Source organism: Apteryx rowi, unplaced genomic scaffold (assembly GCF_003343035.1).
Source record: "Apteryx rowi isolate R43461 unplaced genomic scaffold, aptRow1 scaffold_478, whole genome shotgun sequence".
NCBI lineage: Eukaryota > Metazoa > Chordata > Aves > Apterygiformes > Apterygidae > Apteryx > Apteryx rowi.
Genome location: NW_020450736.1, coordinates 95,523 through 113,440, shown reverse-complemented (window position 1 = coordinate 113,440; position 17,918 = coordinate 95,523). Strand labels below are relative to the sequence as shown.

General features: G+C 47.2%; 1 protein-coding gene across 1 annotated transcript; it reads right to left on the bottom strand.

The window, feature by feature from the left end:
* Positions 1-467: 467 nt before the first annotated feature.
* SH2D4A (SH2 domain containing 4A) lies at positions 468-14,955 on the bottom strand. Its single transcript, XM_026078326.1, has 9 exons — positions 14,781-14,955; positions 13,649-13,808; positions 12,839-12,998; positions 10,476-10,541; positions 9,931-10,066; positions 6,795-7,011; positions 5,651-5,781; positions 2,187-2,407; positions 468-560 (listed from the first exon to the last, which is right to left on the bottom strand). The coding sequence occupies exons 1-9, from the start codon at positions 14,953-14,955 to the stop codon at positions 468-470; spliced, it is 1,359 nt and encodes a 452-aa protein (XP_025934111.1).
* Between the last annotated feature and the right edge of the window lie 2,963 nt (positions 14,956-17,918).

Here is a 17,918-nt window from a genome sequence, read left to right as displayed (position 1 = left end):
AGGATTAAGCTTCACATTATACAATTTACTGTCAAGACTGATTCACCTTTCCAAGTTGTTTTGTGCCTTCAGGAAGGTATAATTTCATTCAATTGTAGATACCGATCTCTTTCACAGATGGCACACAACTTGCACTCAAGAGCAAGAGGCAGCTTGAACATAGATATTCCCCAGGGACCTGCAAAAACTCATAGAAAATACGTGGCAGTATCTCCCTGTGCAACTGATTACTCTGTCCTCTAATTCACTTCTATGTGCATGTTACATCTAGATGTTTTGTAGCTTGCTGGGCTGCTGCATCCTTTGATTCGGTTGATACGACAAGCCCACAACAGTACTTATCCTCCCACTGCTTTGTTACGAAAGATTTAAAATAGAGGCACTTATGGCAACAGTTTCAGGTAAGCATCAGCAGCTGTGCTTCAAAGTACAGTCTTTATGAAAATAGCATAGTGAGACTGGGAGGTTCATTCAAAGAGAGCGAGGTAATCTGGTTCTTGGTCCTCTTGGCCACAGGGATAAAGCAGCAGCTCCTTCCCCAAAGAAGTGATGGGCTCCTCCTGTTGACAGAGGATACAGTTAAAATGCCACCCTTCAAACTAGGCCACTGTGCACCTGATCTATCACAAAATCCCTGGAGTAGGCAGCAGCCTCCTGCCGTTCTTAGCATGTGGACCTGTTCACCTTATCGTGTGATACAGCTCAGAGCCCAGGGAACTTGGGGGAAAGATCCCCGTGGCTCACCTCTGCCTTCATAAAACAGTGTCTGTGCTTTGTGAAATAACCCACAGCAGGATTCTGGTAGTTCTTGGAAACAGCTGTGTTTATTTAGTAGGCAACCTCAGCTTCTACAGTGTGAAATGCAGCCCCATCTGCAAAGTGCTGGAGTGAGGACTGTGCAGCATGCAAGAAAGTAGGACTTCAAGCTTAGTGTGCTGTTGTGCTAGTGCAGGTGGAGGTGCATGAGTGTCATGCATCTGGCTGTGTTTGTGAGAATGACAAAGGTAGATCCTGGAATGAACGTGTGCCCTCTTCTCATATGAGCCCTGCTCAAGCACGGGCACTTCCTGGAAGAACAGTCTCTGCTTCCACTCTTGTTCTTGACCTGCCTAGCAGATGTTTGGTGGGAGCTTGCCTTCTTTCATGATCACCCACTGGGTGACAAAGCAGAACCCAATCAACGGTTGAACCCACTTTGCCCAAGTGAACATCTGCTTTAGTGCAGTGGGGCCTGTAGGATTCTGTGTAGACTGTGGACATAATTCTATCTTTAATATAGACATATCCAACCTGACTTTAAACTGTCTGGCTCTGGTATCAATAGCCATCTAGCAATTGCTTTCAAGAATTCAGCCTGGACTGTGAAACAGACACAAGAAGCAGGGTAAAGTAGCCTGGATAGAGCTCCACATTGTGCTGCTTGTCTAGCAGATGAGCACAGATATTATTTTCCTCACATCCAGTTTAGCTTAGCCACATCTGTATTATGCTAGGCATTTACTTAAAAGAAACACAGATTTTAATAGACCTTTTAGACAAAATGATTGTCCTGTCCTTGGGCAGATCTTACACTAAACAAATGCATGTTCCATCTGGCTCTCCTTGAGCCTATRCAACCGTGGTCAGCGCTAGTAAAAACTTCTGTTACCGTTACAAAAGTAAGAGCCTTCTTTGCCTTCCATTACTTGCTATGTTGCTTACTCAACATCATGCCTTGCCTGTTTTGAGATTACCTTGTTCTCTTTCATTCTGAAGCTGGAGACAGGTGATATTTTCTGCCTACACAACTTGCTGTGACACCCGACAACAGAGAGATACCAAAAAGTAGTCTGAGTAATTCTGCCACCTATCACCTTATCAGCATTTATATTAAATAGCATGTAGTAACTTGAGCCCATGTGCAAGGTGTTCTGCACACTTCAGGGAGAGCGCTGGAGTGATTCAGGTTCCAAGACATTTGAGATGCCCTAGGTTGTTCAAGACATCCCCATAGGGCAGGCACATAAAATGTGGGACTTCCTATAGGGAGACCCTCATCCTTCTGGAGCAGCACATAGGATACCCAGTGGTGGTTAAAATGGCTTTAGCCACCTATGTAATGACAACTGAATCTCCCTTTTTGTCTTGAAATGCCCTGAGGCAATCACAAAAACAAATAGTTAATGAATGTGTTACTAGAGGTTCACCTTGTGGTAGTCAACAAGGTCAGCCAGCATTGAATGTTGCAGCTGGTCCACTCCAAGGAAGCTGTAAGAATCACCAGAGGCATCAATAAGGAAGTGTTTACATCCCTCCGCAGACCGATAGGAGAGCACGTAGCCTTTAATTTTTTCACTGACACGGACCAGAAAACTCCCAGGCACTGCTTTACTCAGAAGGTCCTCTGCTTTCTTGGAGGTTAGGATACCTGTTCAAAACCAAGACGCAAAACTGAAGGGAGGACTCAAGACACAAAACTTATGCAGGAGTGGATGGAACAGTTCTCACAAGAAATTTTGTTTACCACCCTAAAACCAATACATAGCACTTCCATCCCCTGAATATTTTGTTACGCAGTGGCCCAGAAAGAACAGTATTGCCATTGGTAGTAGCAGGCCATGGTCTCATGCTAACTATGCTTTATGCTAACTGTTCTGGGCCCCAGTCCTAGTCTATTAGGCTTGTTATCAATTGGTTATAAGAACATCTTTATGAAATAGAGCTTGGTACCACATGTCCCTTTTACAGTTTAAACATGGGATAATAGCAGAGGCCTTGGAAATGTGTGCACAGGTTGAAAACAGAGGCCCCAGAACTGTAAACAAGTCACTGATAGTCAACTGCTGGTCATTGAAGAAGTGCAGCTTTGAGACCTGGGAAAAGACTACTTTAAAAAGAAAAGTAGCAGCTAAGTAGAAAAAGGTACCAAAAAGCAAGCAACATAAGGCACCTGCCACAGCCCGAGAAAGTAACACCCTTTAGCATCATGCAGTACATAGTGCAGGGTGAAGAGACCAAAGGCTAAGAGCTGTCTGGAAACTCAAATTTTTACAAAAGGTCAAGATCTTGCATTTTGAGGAGAGGAGAAAGTTGTCATCATGAGAACTGTTGTTGTGGAACTACTATAGGATTGTCAGAGCTGTACTGTACCCCCACCTGCTTTCCCTGCCTCCTCCAACCATCCTGGCTCGCGCTCACTGCTTGTTCTTCCTACCTGCTTCAACAACCCTGTCTCTTTGCTTACCTGCTCTGAAAAGCCCAGCTCTGCCCCTCCCTCTGCCTGCCTGTTTGAGGAACCCTGAGTCTTCACAGACCTTTTGACTTGCTGGCCAGTCATCCAGGACTCTGAATGGAGGTATGAATTGTGTGCATATGTTAGCCTGTGTGCTTTTCCCCACAAATTCTGTGCATTTCTCCTCTCTAACACTGTAACCCTGCAATAAAACCTTACTGCATATACATTCATTTTGGCTGATTACAACTTTGGTCAAGAGTATTGATGGAGAATATGGGCATCTGAGGTCCTTTGGAGTAGATCCTTTGGACTAAAAACCAGACATTGTGAAAATGGGACTGTTCTTAAATCCTGCTTGTAGAGTCCCATTGTGCACAGCTAAAGATGCCCCAAACTGACCCAAAAGAGAGATTTAGAAGCCACCCACAATACAGAGGGAGGCTGCACAGAACTGTAATTGATGGTATGTGTGGATCTAGCATTTAGGAAAGTTTAAGAAAAAAATTTGGTCCCTTTTTCTGACATTTTCTCTCTCTCTTGCTTCCTTTATTTCTGTCTCTTTTTCTTGGCATAATTACATTTTTATGGAATAAGATAGATAAGCAGAAGACCTTTCTACATTTTCTAAAGAAGGGAAGCAGTTTTGGGCACTTGTCAGATTTACGATTGCTTTTATAGGAGATGATTGTTTTTAGCCCTCGGGTAGCAGATGCCCTCCTCCAGCCTCCAACAGTTGGGTGTATAGAGGAGATATATTGCCTTTTCTGTCACCCTAGTAAAGACAAGCAGGGTGAGCAGTGCTTCATGGCTTCTGTGGGAAGTGATGAAAGAGCAAATTGCCATGTGTGTTCAATTACAAGAGCAGGTAGAAAACCTTTCTGAAACACTGAAAGGCTGTGAGAAAGTAGGGATAATCAGAAAGCACACCAGATGAGCACATAGGTGCAGGTTCTTTTACTGAACAATAAATGTGCAGAGCTTGAAAGGACAGTTTCTGCATTGTGAGTGAAAGATAACAGCACTGCAGGGTGTTTGGCTCCAGCATAGCAATGCTGTACAGAGAGGTGATCATAGATCCTGTCAGAAAGACATGCCAGCACTGAAAGCCAAGTTAGGAGAGGATGATACTTTTGTTGTTGCAGTCTCAAAGCAAAGGGATGTCCCAAGCAAAGGAGATGAACAGGATCATGATGACCTGTTCAAAATGGGTCTGAAATGCAGTGGGTGACGAGCATGTATGGAGGGATAAAGACTTGGGCTCAAAGATGAGAGGGATGAGGTGATGAGATGTGCCAAAATCACCCTCACTGTACAGTCCAAACAATTGCCAGGGTTACCATGCATTCCACACAGGGAGGTAGAGGTGGCCCGGAGGTTGTGAATATGAACACTGTTCCTGTAACAGCAGGACAGTTGCATGCTACGTTCAAGGATTAGGTCCATTGGTAAAGAATTGTTGGCTGGTACCTCCAACTTGCTGTTACAGCCTCCTGGGAGAGACCTCACTGTCCTGGAGAATGGGTGCCTCAAAGCTGCATGTGATAGGATCTGTGCACTGCACAGTTCAGAAAACAGCAAGGACCCTCACTGATCTGTGAGGGAACCTTGCAAAACAGAGAAAGCAGCTTCAGGATCCCTGGGTCTTGCCCTGGATGGAGGAAGGGAAGGTCCTGCACTGCACTTCCGTAAGACTGGCTGACTGCAGGTGCTCACTGGCCAAGTCCTGGCCATGCCAGCTGACCATGAGCCCAGATTAGACAACACGTGCTTCATGCAGTAAGGGACTCCAGATGAGACACTGGCCTAGTTTGTGCGGCAGCATGTGTGTCAAAGAGGTCTGTTCTGTTTCCCATCTCAATTCCACTGCTTGACTCTACAGGGAAGAGCAATTTCTGGATTGCTATGTTTCTTCATCTCATGGATGATGACAGTGTAGGCAAATCTTGCCTGCTGTGGGGCTGCTGCTGCATGGGCACACCAGAGAGAAAGGCCTGACCTTGGCCAGAAGTGAGATAATGGCAGCTCTCATTCATGGTCTAAACCAGGTAGGGGAAAGCTTTGATTGCCCCCAGTGGGTGCTGTGTGGTCGTATTAAAACCTGACCCAGACATTCTTAATGGGGCTATGCCTGTGCTTGTATTGTTGTGTTTGGGATAATTATGCATTGGCACAGGTTATTTGGGATTTGGGATGTGCCATGTCAAATTCAAATATATACAAGGTATTTTGAAGATCTGACCTCTTTTGTGACACTTGAGCTTGTCCATTGTTGTAATGCTAGAGGAATTTAAACCACATTCATGCAGATTTAAAATTGAAAACTTGGAGTTAGCCACATTGGAAAAGCTCCTGGGCCCAGCTTCTAGCTGCAAGCCTGTTAGCAGAAACAACAACTCCCTGAAGGGTTGGGTCAGGGCAGAAGTGCTCAGGACTCACCGTGGAACCAAGGCGCTATTGTGTCTGTGGTTTTCTGATAGCCAGCTCGGAGAGGGAACTGCTCCTCCTTGAACCACTTGATGATGTTTTCTTCAGTGGAATTGGAGACTGTCCTCTGGATTCCTTCTTTCCTGTGACAAAAGACAGTTTGTGCATCAACTTCAAACAGCAGCTTTTTAATCCATGACAGGACTTACCTTTTGTTAAGTGTATTGGGAACGGCCTTATAGTGGATTGTCAGCAATGTTATATTGCTTTCAGTGGACACCTAGCAAAGAGGATGTGTGTACTCCAAGCTTAGGATGTTATACTAAATAAACCTGTCACTAAGTCTAGTGAGGAAATACTTTCCCCTTCCCACAAGCAGGAAAGAGAACTTGAATTTGTCAGGAAAAGTATCTTGAAACTCTAAAAGCTCAGTGCCACAGAGTGGCTGGGCATTTTGGAAGGAGGTGTTATCAAGAAGAGCAGAGCCAAAGAAGTGGGAAGACAGGAACTGCAGACTGAGGCCATGAACCTGAGGACATGCTGGTTAGCAGCTCCCAGGATCTGGTGGCATTTTTGCTCCTGACTCCAGATGGGCCAGAACACACAGTGCAATTTTTATGCCATGACAGGTACACTGGCACTCAGCTGATATGCCATCATCTTTGTTTTTAATGGCGCAAGCTTGGATTTCCAATATCTTCAGTTAGATGTGTCCCTTTACAGTAGGCAGCATCTCTCCCTACATGTTATGATGTGACAGAAGCTAGCCTGGTTTGAAGAGTCCTGGTGAGTAGGGTGCACTGGAGTTGCTGGAAATCACTGGAAGACCCAACCGGAACTGTGTGGACTTCACTGAAACAGGATTACTGGTGAGGGGGCTTATTCTAGTGAACAATAATGTCAGTAAGAATCCCAGTCTGACAGAGCTACCCTCTGGTGGCCAGCAAATTACCCTTCATCACTGTAGCGAACAGCTCTGCCATGGCCTTCACATCCTACCCTGGAACATCATCTAGGCTCTGTATTCTTCCCCCTAGGCTGTCTTCTCCATGTGAGAAGGGCGAACATTTCTTGTGTCAACCAGCCCTTGCCACAGCAGAAGAATCTCAGCACTTCTCCCCTCACCTTCCCTCAACAGTGTGCATGATTTCCGTACCTAATCGGTCTTTCATTTGCTGTCGCAGGAGTTAGAAGTTTAGGCTTGGGCGGGAGAGGCGGGTATTGGAGTGGTCGCCGATCTCCTGCTACGGCGCTCTTGGAAATGTCTGCCTGCTTCCCTCTGCAGATGCCTTGCAGCGAAAGCCTCCTGTAGTCATCCCTGGCGTGCCGTGCAAGGGAGCGTCTCTTCTCATCCGCTGCCTTGGATTTACGCACTGGAACAAAAAAGGAGTCCTACAGGAGCGAACAAGCAGGCAAGTTTTAAGTTTGCTACCTCTCGGCCATCTCCCTGCTTGCTGAAGTGGAGAAATAACTTGTTTCATAGGGTTTCGGTTTTCTCAGTGCCAGACAGCGTAACAGGGGGAAGGGAAGGGGTTGTCTTGGGACTAAGGTACACCCCCTCCTTTGTTCTCAGAGAGGCACTTCAGGTTACCTGAACTGAAAGCCATTTATCCTCCTCAGAGGTCTGTAGTGGCTCAGTTGCTCTGGCCACTGTATGAAAGGTATGTGCTCATTTGTGAGAACAATTGCCATCCATCTTCTATCACCTTTGGGTATCTGCTGTTTAACAGAGTCCTTTTTTTTCCTCCATGGAGACAGAAGTCTGGGTCCTTTCTGGGCACCAGGTCCCTGGGTGCCTGGAAACTACTTGTTTTTGTTTTGCATGCTGACTCCTGGCTTTGGACACAGATTTCTGTAGTGCCTTCCATGTGAGCAGAGGCCCGAGGAGGAAGGAACACTCACTGTTACTAAATCAGGTAAGGAATTGTTTTCAGTACACCCCCTGCTGACCCGCAGCTTCTTGGAAGGAGACACAACTACTGCATAATGATGTTGTCAGCTTAAAATCCCTACTTAATTATGGATGGTACCAATATCTCTTGCTTGATAGACTGTAGAGGATGGGTATAAGAAGGATTGGAGGGACAAGGGACCTTCTGCTTTTCGATTTAATTTGTGCATCAACATAGACATAATTTCCCCAGTCTCTGTAGTTCTGGCAGAGACTAAAAGAGGGAGAGCTCTTAAGCTGCACATGGGGAAACAATACTGAAAAAGTTGCAACAATAAATCAACAAATGTGCTGCTTCTCCCAGTAGTCCTGTATTGCCAGCAAGGAGCCAGAGGGCAATCCACATGTCAGCAAAAGCTGCTGAAATGACCCCAAATCCTCTGAAAGATTTGAACATGCTGGTGATGTTTGAGGAGGGTAAGGGAGCAGTGTTGAAACTGTTATGGAAAGTGAAGAACTTGGTTGGGTATTTTTTTAATTGATGAAAAGCTGCCTTGAATATCCAGGTTGATAAGTATGCAGTAGCTCATCCTGGAGTCTGTAGGAGTTACCAGCTCTACAGTCTGTCAGTTAGGCCAGTTCTTTCCTTCCTTTTGTAATCAACTTCAGATATTTTTATTAGGAAAAATAAAACCTCTGGCCTGAATTGATAGCAATCTGTAGTACAGCATTGCCATCTACTGAGCAGCAAGGGAGGAACTGGAAAAGAAATGCGTTCAGTTTTCCTTCAATATTATTTCTCCCCAGAAGGGGAGGATGCAAGGAGCAGAACCTGAATCTGGGTAGAAACAAAGGCAAGTAAAGTGTGAAGGTGTTTCTCAGTACTTTTTATATACCAAGCTTGTGATCTTTTGTCCCAGCCTCTGTGGAAGCTGGACAGCAAGTCTCCAGAAAAAGGGATCGAGTAAAAATGTCTTTTTAGATTATGCTATTTTAAAAATCACCTATAAAGTACTGGTTTCTGTGGGAGATCCTAGAAGGAAGTGTGGCCAGCATGGTAACTTAAGTAGAGATTTCAGAAAGTTTTTGGCAGCAGTGATGGATGTTACTGCAAGTCTCATACTGTCTGCCATGTTCTTTCCTATCTTCTGGATTCACTACATTAGAAATTTCTTGGTGAAAGTCCACTCTTGCTTCATAGATATAGGAGGAAAAAACTTCAAACCCCTTATTTTGGGAAGAGCAGGCGATGTTGGAACTGCCTCTCTGAGAGCTGGGTTAAGCTGAATTTTCCTGCAAAGTCATTATACACTCAGTTGCCTAAAAAATGATGAGCAAATTACATCGCTGAAAATAGTTCCCATCTCAAACTGTGGACTGAAATGGGGGATTCACAGAGGGGAGAGTGAAGCCCTACCCAGAGCCCAGGCACTGAAGCCTTTGACTGCCCCACAGAGGTTTTTTCTGCTACATTTGTTATTCCAGCATCCGAGTGTCCGGCAGTGATTCACGGTTCCACAAGGTCCCCTACGGTTTCTGCTGGGCTGGGAAGGCATCAAGTGTGCAGCAGGGCTCTGCCTGGGCCAGGTTTTGCTTGTATGAAGCCGGTAAGAGGGCTGTTTCTTGCTGCAAAAGTGGAAAGCAGAGAGGTTTGGAGTGGCCCCTTCTTCATATTTCATGCAGCATCTTTTTCATATTATTTCCAAAGTCTCAGAGCAGCCTACCTCCTCACAAGGAAGCACTGTGTCCTGTAGAAAGGAGTTTTACCCTGGCTTTTTGCTGACCCTCTGTACAGAACTGAGTTTTACTGAGCAGCAAAAGTCTTTCCCGCTCTTTTGGGAAGCCCAGAAGGGCTTCATAAAAAGAACACGTTCACTCAGTGAAAGGCGTTTGCCATGATTTAACTGCTTTTGTAATTGCCGTTTTTGGTTAGTCCCTGTCACACATGATACTTGTTTACATAAGCAAAGTCCTACCAAAGGCTAGCTTCTAGTTTAAAATGAGTTATTCTGGCTACACTCAAGTGGTTCTTATTTGTTAATTATCTTAATACAGTATCTGAGGGCGGCAGCATGCCAGCAGGACTCATTGTGCTTGGTGTTGCTGTTAATGTTTAAAACTATTATTTCAATTTAAAAAATTCAGCTTACTCAAAATATAAACAAGACCAAAAATGGGAAATAGTTACAAATAGTGATGTTTTCCATATGATAAAGCTTCCATTTCCTAGCCCAGCTCTAGACTCAGTGTTGTGTTCTGATAATGTAGCATTGTATTTCTTGGCAGTACTCTCCACCCACTGACTGTATATTTGGTTCCAGTTTTGCAGGAGAATGAGATGACCATGTAGAGCCCTAGGATTACTGGAGCCCCAGAAGAAAAGGTCATCCTAAGATCTTACAGGATTCCTGCCACTGAGGCTCAGTCTCATCAGATTTCTGCAGCATGCTCTGGCTCTCCAAACTTGCGCCTCTCTGTGGTACTGTCTTCTGGGGGGCTGTGGTCTCTTCTGAATTTCTCTTCTGCGCTTCCTTAGTCTATGAAACAAACAGTATGTTCAGTGCTTTGTCCCAGCCTACTTTTAGTTCTGCTCTTTAGCTAGTCTTTGTGTACTGGGAACTCCATTCTCTAGTGTGAATCCCTGTGATTTCTTCAACACAAACCCTCTTTCTTTACTGCAGGTTACAACAGGGAAAGTAGGGGAAACCAGCCCACCGGAAATATCAGGATCAGCTCCCCTTGCCACTCCCCAGTCTGCTGCACTGGTCAGTTCTGTATCATCCTCAAATCGTGAAACCACACATCACAGTGTGGCAACGCTGGATAAAACTGGTCCAAGGGGTGAGGACCCGTTCAGGTTAGATGAGGCTGTGAGACTGACAGGGGTTCCAGGATAATGTGTGGGCCTGACCTGATGTATTAGAAGCATCCTAGATTACTGCTTACCTGTTGGAAGCCACACTTCCTCATGTGGCAGTCTGCCAGCATCTGGTGAACATCTCTGACTTCCCTCTGGGCAGAAAAAAAGAGCAGTGAGAAAGGAATGCAGCTTTAGGACTGTCATTCTTTTTCGGAGCTTGCCCCTTGCCAAAAATCCATGATGAACATTTGGGAGATTTGCAGGCCAAGAGCATGGGTACTCTGTAGCAGCACTGAGCTCCAGGAGCCTGGAAGGCTGTTTACATGAGAGTGCCGGGCTTTCTGCGCTCTGCCAACTGCCTTCCCCACGCAGTCTTGCCCATACTTGCAAAGCACTCCCTGTGCGAACCTCACTTGTGCCTGTGACTCCAGGCTGAACTCAGGTAGTGAGTGCAATCCCCTGCACATGCAAGCAGCCAGGGAATAGGTGTGTTTAATGCAGAAGGGCTGGTGTGACATTTAGGTTACCACATGCTGCCAGCCTTCTCTGACAAACATAATTTCTTTATCGTATAAGGCCTAATATGCCACAGGAGGCTAACAGGAGAGCTCAAGGGAGTCACAATTGCCCTAAGTCCACCTGGATTTGCCAGGTGATATTCCCAAGTGATGCTAGGGAGCAGACAATCTCCCATCCTTCCCTCCTTATACAGCAAGCCCTGCCAGAACCTGCCATCTAGTGCTTTACCTGCCCACGCTCATTTGCAGCTTTGTCTGGGTGTTGCAAACCACGATTTGTGGGACTGACCCAACTAGCTGTTTATCTCCTGTTCCCTCTCCCCTACAAACCAATCTAGCTACACTGGCAGAAGCTGGTAGTCGAGACTTGCCTTTTAAGAAAAACAGTCAGACTTATCTTTGAACAAACACACTGACCTCTGCATTTGACCCAGACTGCCTCCCACAGTGCAATGAGTAATGTGTTAACTGTACTACACTGCTTACCAAGGACAGGCTTTGTTATATCGTCATCATCTATTTGGCTAATATTTAATATTAACACGGGTTTCCAGCTTCCCTCTCCTTGACAGAGAACTAGGAACTTAAAATGTGAGTAAAACAGCTTGTTTTCTTAGCTCAAACCCACATTCCCTGCAGCAGAAACACAGAATGCTCAGTTCTCTCAGGTACAGTTAAATGGTAACTAGATCTCAGAGAAACTGCTGTAACAGGGGAGGTCAGAGAAATTTCCCCTCTCCCAGGTCTAGAAAATGCAATGCCTGGCTCTTCAGCCTGGATCCCTCCTTCCAGTAGCAGAAGCTTCAGAAACCTGGGAAAATGACTAAAAATATCCTGACAGGAAGAAAGACAGAAAGGCAGACCTGCTCTTTCCTTTTGCAAGCCTTGAAGGGGTTTGAGGTTTTTTGGTGGTGGTTGTGGGGGGGTTGTTTGTTTTATAAAGGCTGCTTTCTCTCCAGCTGTGACTAACAACTTCCTTTAAAAAGAAAAAAAAAAATTCTCGCATAGTTGTTCAACTCCAGCAAACGATGCTAAAAAAAACCCCAATGTGATTCAGAGACTCCTGATAAAGGAGCCAGCAGCACACAATACCCAAGATCCCTTCAGTATTTGAAACCAGTGGGAGAAGCACTTTGCCAAAACTCAGCCTTCAATTACCTTGCTTTTATACTGAAATACGGAACAGCAGTATAATGAAATAATAAACAACCATACAAGTTAGCAGCAAAAGGTTGAATTAAAACCCCACTGAATGAGACTGGACTTTTCCCACTAAATTGGTAGGATATTCCTATTCCACTTTGGTTATATTGGTAGATAATTCAACTTGTGTCTTTTTCTCAGTTGGTTCTCTGTAAATGGCTTTTTCGAGCCATTTAAAAAGTATAAATGTATTTATTACTGGAGAAAAACCTTTCTGTAATGAAACAGCAAAGCAGCYACTCTAGTCAGCTGCATTTGGAGCTGTCCTGTCCTGTCAAGGTCATAAACTATCTTCTAATTCTTTAATTATCTGTTTGTAGTATTGCCCTCTCCTGATCTTTTATAGGAGAAGATGATCTGTTCGAGGGATGTGGCCTTGTATGTGCAGATACTGGTGGGAGAGCCTCGCTGGTCTTGCCTGAAAAGCAGACCAAAACAGCCAGAGAACAGAAGAGAAAGTACTGAAACCCTCATTTTACCCGTGGAGAACAGATGCAAAGAAACCCAGGGCAACTTGTCTGTTGGTACAGAGTACAGCTGGGAATAACACACAGACCTCCCCAGTCCTAAGGGAGGATGTTACAGCACAGATTCTTCAATGACTGCAGAAGAAAGAAGCCTTAACAGTCAGCTCTTTTTCAGATTTCCCTTTTTTAGCAATCAGGGTTTGCTGCACTCCCCACCTCTCAAAGCAAAGACTTCTGAATAGGAAGAAGGGGGAAAAGTACCTCTCTGAGCTCCCAGTTTTTCCCTGTTGTAGTGGCGGTTGTTTTTCTCCCATCTTCCTTCTGCTCCTGCACACTGCTTTTATCGTTCCTACGAACATCCATCCCACCCAGGACTCCTGGTTGTGGATGCAGAGACCATGTTACAGAAGAGTCAGTCTCTCTGAAACGCAAGAGAGACAGGACTTAGGAATCCAGGGGAGTAACTTTGTGCTACCTAAGCATCTGAGAGGAAATCACATGTGAGCAGAGCACTGCTGTGCAGACAAGCAGTTATCATATCTCCAGGTCAGGGGGAGGGAATAAAGTCATTACTCATTGTGAGTAACTGTTGTCCTGCTGTACCTGGACACCTGTTGATGAATCAGTACAATCCAAACACATCACCTGCTGCAATAACACACATACCATCTTCTATGATCTTCAGTGGCTGCAGCACAGCAGGGATATGATGGGAGACTTGAACAGCTAGGGCAGGCCCTAGGCTGGAGGTTGAGTCTCTGCCAGGATTGCATGTACTCACAGAAAGCTGACATTTCGCTGTGCCTTTGCTCTGCAAGCAGGGTGGGACAGTGATAACCATACACTGCCTGGCCCCAGGGCAGAAATCATAGGAAAGCAAAACAGGATTTTGTAAAGGGCTCAGGCTTGTTCCCAGTGCGGGTGTTAGACTTGTCCACCTGCTTCAGCGCAAGGAGGAGAGTTCCCAGAGCAGTGAGGAGAGTCTCCACAGAGGAGATTCCAGCCTGGCTCTCTAGAGATGTCCCTTTCCCTGTGTCCACCCTCAGAGTCCTCTGCATGAGGGGTGCTTACCTGGGCTCCTTGCCTTGTTCGCTCTCTAACCGTTTTGCCCTTTGTGCCTGGATCTCTTCACAGATGGCAGCATACGATTTATCTGACGGATGCTCGCCCATCACCCAGACCCAGACATCGTTGTCGGCACCAAGCTTCCATTTCACTGACTTCCCACTGGCTGGAAGAGAAGGAGCCTTTTCACTAATGCTGTTTGCTCAGCAGCCCCAGGCAGGGTCTGTATCCCGTGTGCTGTACCCTCCTGGCTATTGCCACTGACAGAGCCTTTCCTAGAGCAACCTTATGTGGGAAAAAGCAAGGAGGTATCTTTGGACAGGGAGTTGTAGGTAGTTTATTGTGTCCATCCCTTGTTAGAAGCTCAGTTGGGACAGAACACAGACCCTCCCCTGCCATTTCATTTCACAATTCATTTCACAATGCCGGAGTCAGAATCATTCTCTGTCAATAAAGGAGGTGTTTCTGAGCCCAAAAGCAAGGGAGGAGACACCACCATTTTCTTTCTTCCTCTAATTCCTTGCCACGGCCCTCCTCAAATCCCTTATCCAGGGACTTTGTGAGGCTGCGCTACCTGCAAATGGAGCAGGTAGGAGGTGGCTGGGGGAAGAGGACTCTCTTCTTGGCAGCTGTGAGCCAGCATGCTGTGTAATCCTGGCAAGGGGATTTCAGGTCTAAAGGCCCAACAGGCAATCCTCAGCAGCTCAGTGCCTCAGCCCAGGTAATGGCACTCGCCAAGCTCTCATATGTTGCAGGCTTGTTGCTAGTGCTCCAGGACAGGCATTCGTGTCCATGGTTATTTTATACACAGATTCAGAGGCTTCGGTCAGTGAGACACTGACGAGATGCATCTCGTGTCCCAGGAGAAAAATAAACCATGTCTTCCCAGGAAGAGGAATTAGTGGTTTGGTGAAGGACAGAGCGTGTCTGGGTCTGGGCCAGGGAGTGAAATGAGCTGGATGTCAGTCTAGAAGTACCCCCATTGGAGATGGGTTTAGTTCAGGTTTGGGAATATGACTATAATGTGTCCCTGGGAGAAGAAAAGACTCTGGGGCCACATTGTCCCCTCTATCTAGGGAGTAGTTGACTTGGTCAGATCTGTGTCTGAGGTGGAAGCAGCTGGCAGGCAGCAACTTACCTTTTCTCAATGGTGGCTTCTTGGCTGAAATTTTGTCTGCGGCAGCTTCTCTTTCCTTCCACCGTCTGATCTGCTCTTGCCTCATCTTGAAGAAGAGGATCTGCTTCTGCTCCTCACTGAGTTCTGCCAGCAGCTCAGGATCGATGTACATGTCTGATAATATCTGTTTCAGCATGGCTGGAGGTTTCAGTTGCACGCGTTTGTGGCGATGAGCTCCAGGGATCAGTTCCTCTTCTTGGCTGGAGTATGCCTGCACTGACAAGGAGGAGTCTGTCCCTGCCTAAGCCTGGAGCAGGAATGCAGGCGTGCCAGGGTAATTATACTTCTATCTGGGTAACTTTTTTTTTTTTTTTTAAGCTCAGACTTCCTGCACAGACTGAAAAAGTAAATAAGGGCTTGAAACCTGCTCTTAAGATGCCTGGAAATAACAGGTGAGCTCAGCTCAGACACAGCCCCCGCCTGCTCTGCTGGGACAGCTGGCCAGAAGGGAAGAGTTCTGGAGTGGGCAGGTTGTGTGTATGCCCTGATAAACAGAGCTGATACCGTATCAAAACAGGGAGAGTGCTGTGTATTACAGTCATCAGAGGTGTGGCTTGTTGGTGCCCAAGCAAACCTTCCTGCTGGGCAGGGGATCAATGAACCCAGGATTGAGGGCTCCTCCTTCTTCGGAAGAGGAAACACTTTGAAACGGGGTGGCATGATGTTAAGAAACTCAGCCCCTCTCATTTTCCCAAGGAAAGATTGGGAGGGCTTTTGGCTGTGCTCTTGAGGTGGGAGCAGGGACTGCCTGGTGGGGATTTTGGGGTGCTCCTGTCCATCAAAGGCAGTGTCAGCCAGTTCAGGGAGCACAAGCAGTGCAGGTGGTTTGCCCAAAGGCAGATGATAAAGACTGTCAGCAGTTGATGAGCTGAGGCAGCTGCAGGTCTGGCATTTCTTGCTTGAGGTGCCTTCCCCACATGGCAAACCTGGCATGTGCCACCCACACCTGCCAAGCCAGAGAGGCAATGGAGAAGGAGTGCTCCGGTTCCTGCCCAGGATGCCAGGTCATGGCTAGTGCATGCAGGCAGGGCACCCAGCACCCAAGCAGATGTGCTTTGTGCCAGTAAATTGACCTTTACACTGGGGGTTTCTCTGGAAAATCAGGAGCACTCCCATAGATTGGGGACCTGCCAAATGGGTAGTACCGGTGGGGGGGAGGAAATGAACTAAAGACCTTGAAAGCAGCTCTTTTGCATATCTCCTCTGGATAAACTCGTGGAGACAAGAAGGTTGTTTGGCAGCATGTTCAGTGACACTGTTGTTGGACCCTGGTGCTGCTGAGGGAGGAGGATGCAGGGAGGACAGTGTAAAGTACAACTGCAGAGAGGGCTGCAAGGGTGGCTTGCTGGCCAGAGCAAAGGCGAGGGGTCGCAGGTGCTTTCTGAACACGTTCTTAAGAAACGTGGGTTCACTGATACCAGCAGTCTAGGGAAGAGTTGTTGGGCAGCTGCAAGCCAGCCCCCTGTTGGCAGCAGTGGGCAGAAAGGCAGAGCCTTGGTGCCTGAGGAAGAAGGGGTTACAGTCATCAGAAATCATGGGAACCTGTGGAGGAGAGACAGTGGGCACAGGAAAGGTCAGTGCGGTTGGCCCGGAAAGGGAAGCAGATTGCAGCCTCCTGCCATCACAAGGGCCCTGGGAAACTGTTGCACCCAAGGGCTGAGGGACAGGCACACAGCGGAGCAAGCAGTTTGTCCATGCTCACCTGAAGCCATAGAGGTCCATGACACCTCAACCAGGGAGAGCAGAATTCAATGACAGTAAAATAGAAAATGATAGGGGGGAACAGAGGGGAACAGGCTGCATGGAAAATGAAGGCTAGTGGGGTGGTTCCTGTACTTCTACACAAATCCTGGGAGTTTAAGAAACAATAGGTACAAAATGCTTAAGAAGCTTCAAGGCATAGCCCACTAGATGGGAGGAAGGTGGTCAGTGGGGCGTTAATGTGGAACTACAAAGCACACGGAGAAGATGGACTGGCCTCTGCCAGGGAGAAGTGGCAGTATGTATTCCCTGCTGGAGTCAAATGAGTTCACAGTGTTACAATAAAGAGGAGAGATCCCTGGGGACCCCCATGTCAGGTGGAGACAGGAAAAAAGTGTTGGGAGCACCTTCAGCTTCAGAGCAGGATTGCTCCGATTTTTGCCTGGAGTCCTGGTGTTTCTTTGGGAAAGAGGTAGAGGAGCAGGCTGGAGGAGGAGAGGGTAGAGCAGCCAGGGAGGGCAATAATGAAGCTTCCCAAGGAGCCCGGGCGGGGAACCCATTTCATTAGTGGACATGGGGCAGTGTGACAGCAAGCTCCCTAAAGTCGGCCAGGCAGGATGACATCTACTGGGCCTGTTCTCCTGCTGTCTTGCCCTGCCTTCCCTGCTTCACCCCCACGCCAGACCAGACAGGACACCTGAAGGTGGCGTGCCCTAAAGCTGCGGGAGAGACGGCACTCAGGACTTGCTGGGACACTGCTGGAGTGTGCTGGAGGCAGAGGAGTTGAGGACCTCCCAGGGCATGGCAGGCTGGAGTCCCAGCATGGATTTGGCAGGGAGAGCCTGAAATGAGCTGGGAGCAGCCGGGGGAGCCAGAGGGGTGCGAGCAGGGACTCCCCAGGGATGAGAGAACAGAGGGGTCCCAAGTGTGAGCACAGCACTAGCTGCAGCGAAGGTCAGGAGCAGGACCCCCGGGAAGGTGCTGTGACCAGGCAGAGCTGGGTAAGAGCCTTTTCGCTTCTGTCGTRTCTGTGTGACCAGTTACTTTACATCTTCCCTCTTTGAAAGGTTAACTTAATTCCAGAACCATGGAGCTGTTGTTCCCGAGTTGGATTGCTGTTGTTTAAAGTAAACAGCTTCTTTGATTAAAAGAAGGGCTTTTGGGGAAGCTTCCTGTGGGAGGTGGTTGTGGCTGGGTGAGGTTTTTGAGGGATGCTCTGATAAGAGAATTGCCCCAGCTCAGCAGGCAAAGAAAAGGGCTTGGGCTGCCCTTGAGCCATGGGGGATGGCAGGCTGTGCAGAAGGAGCAGCTTTTTGCTGGGGTGGGGGGAGCCTGGGAGCAGTTTGTGCTTCCTAGGGGCACCTGAGCTGTGTGAAACTGCGACCTCAGGAGCTTGCT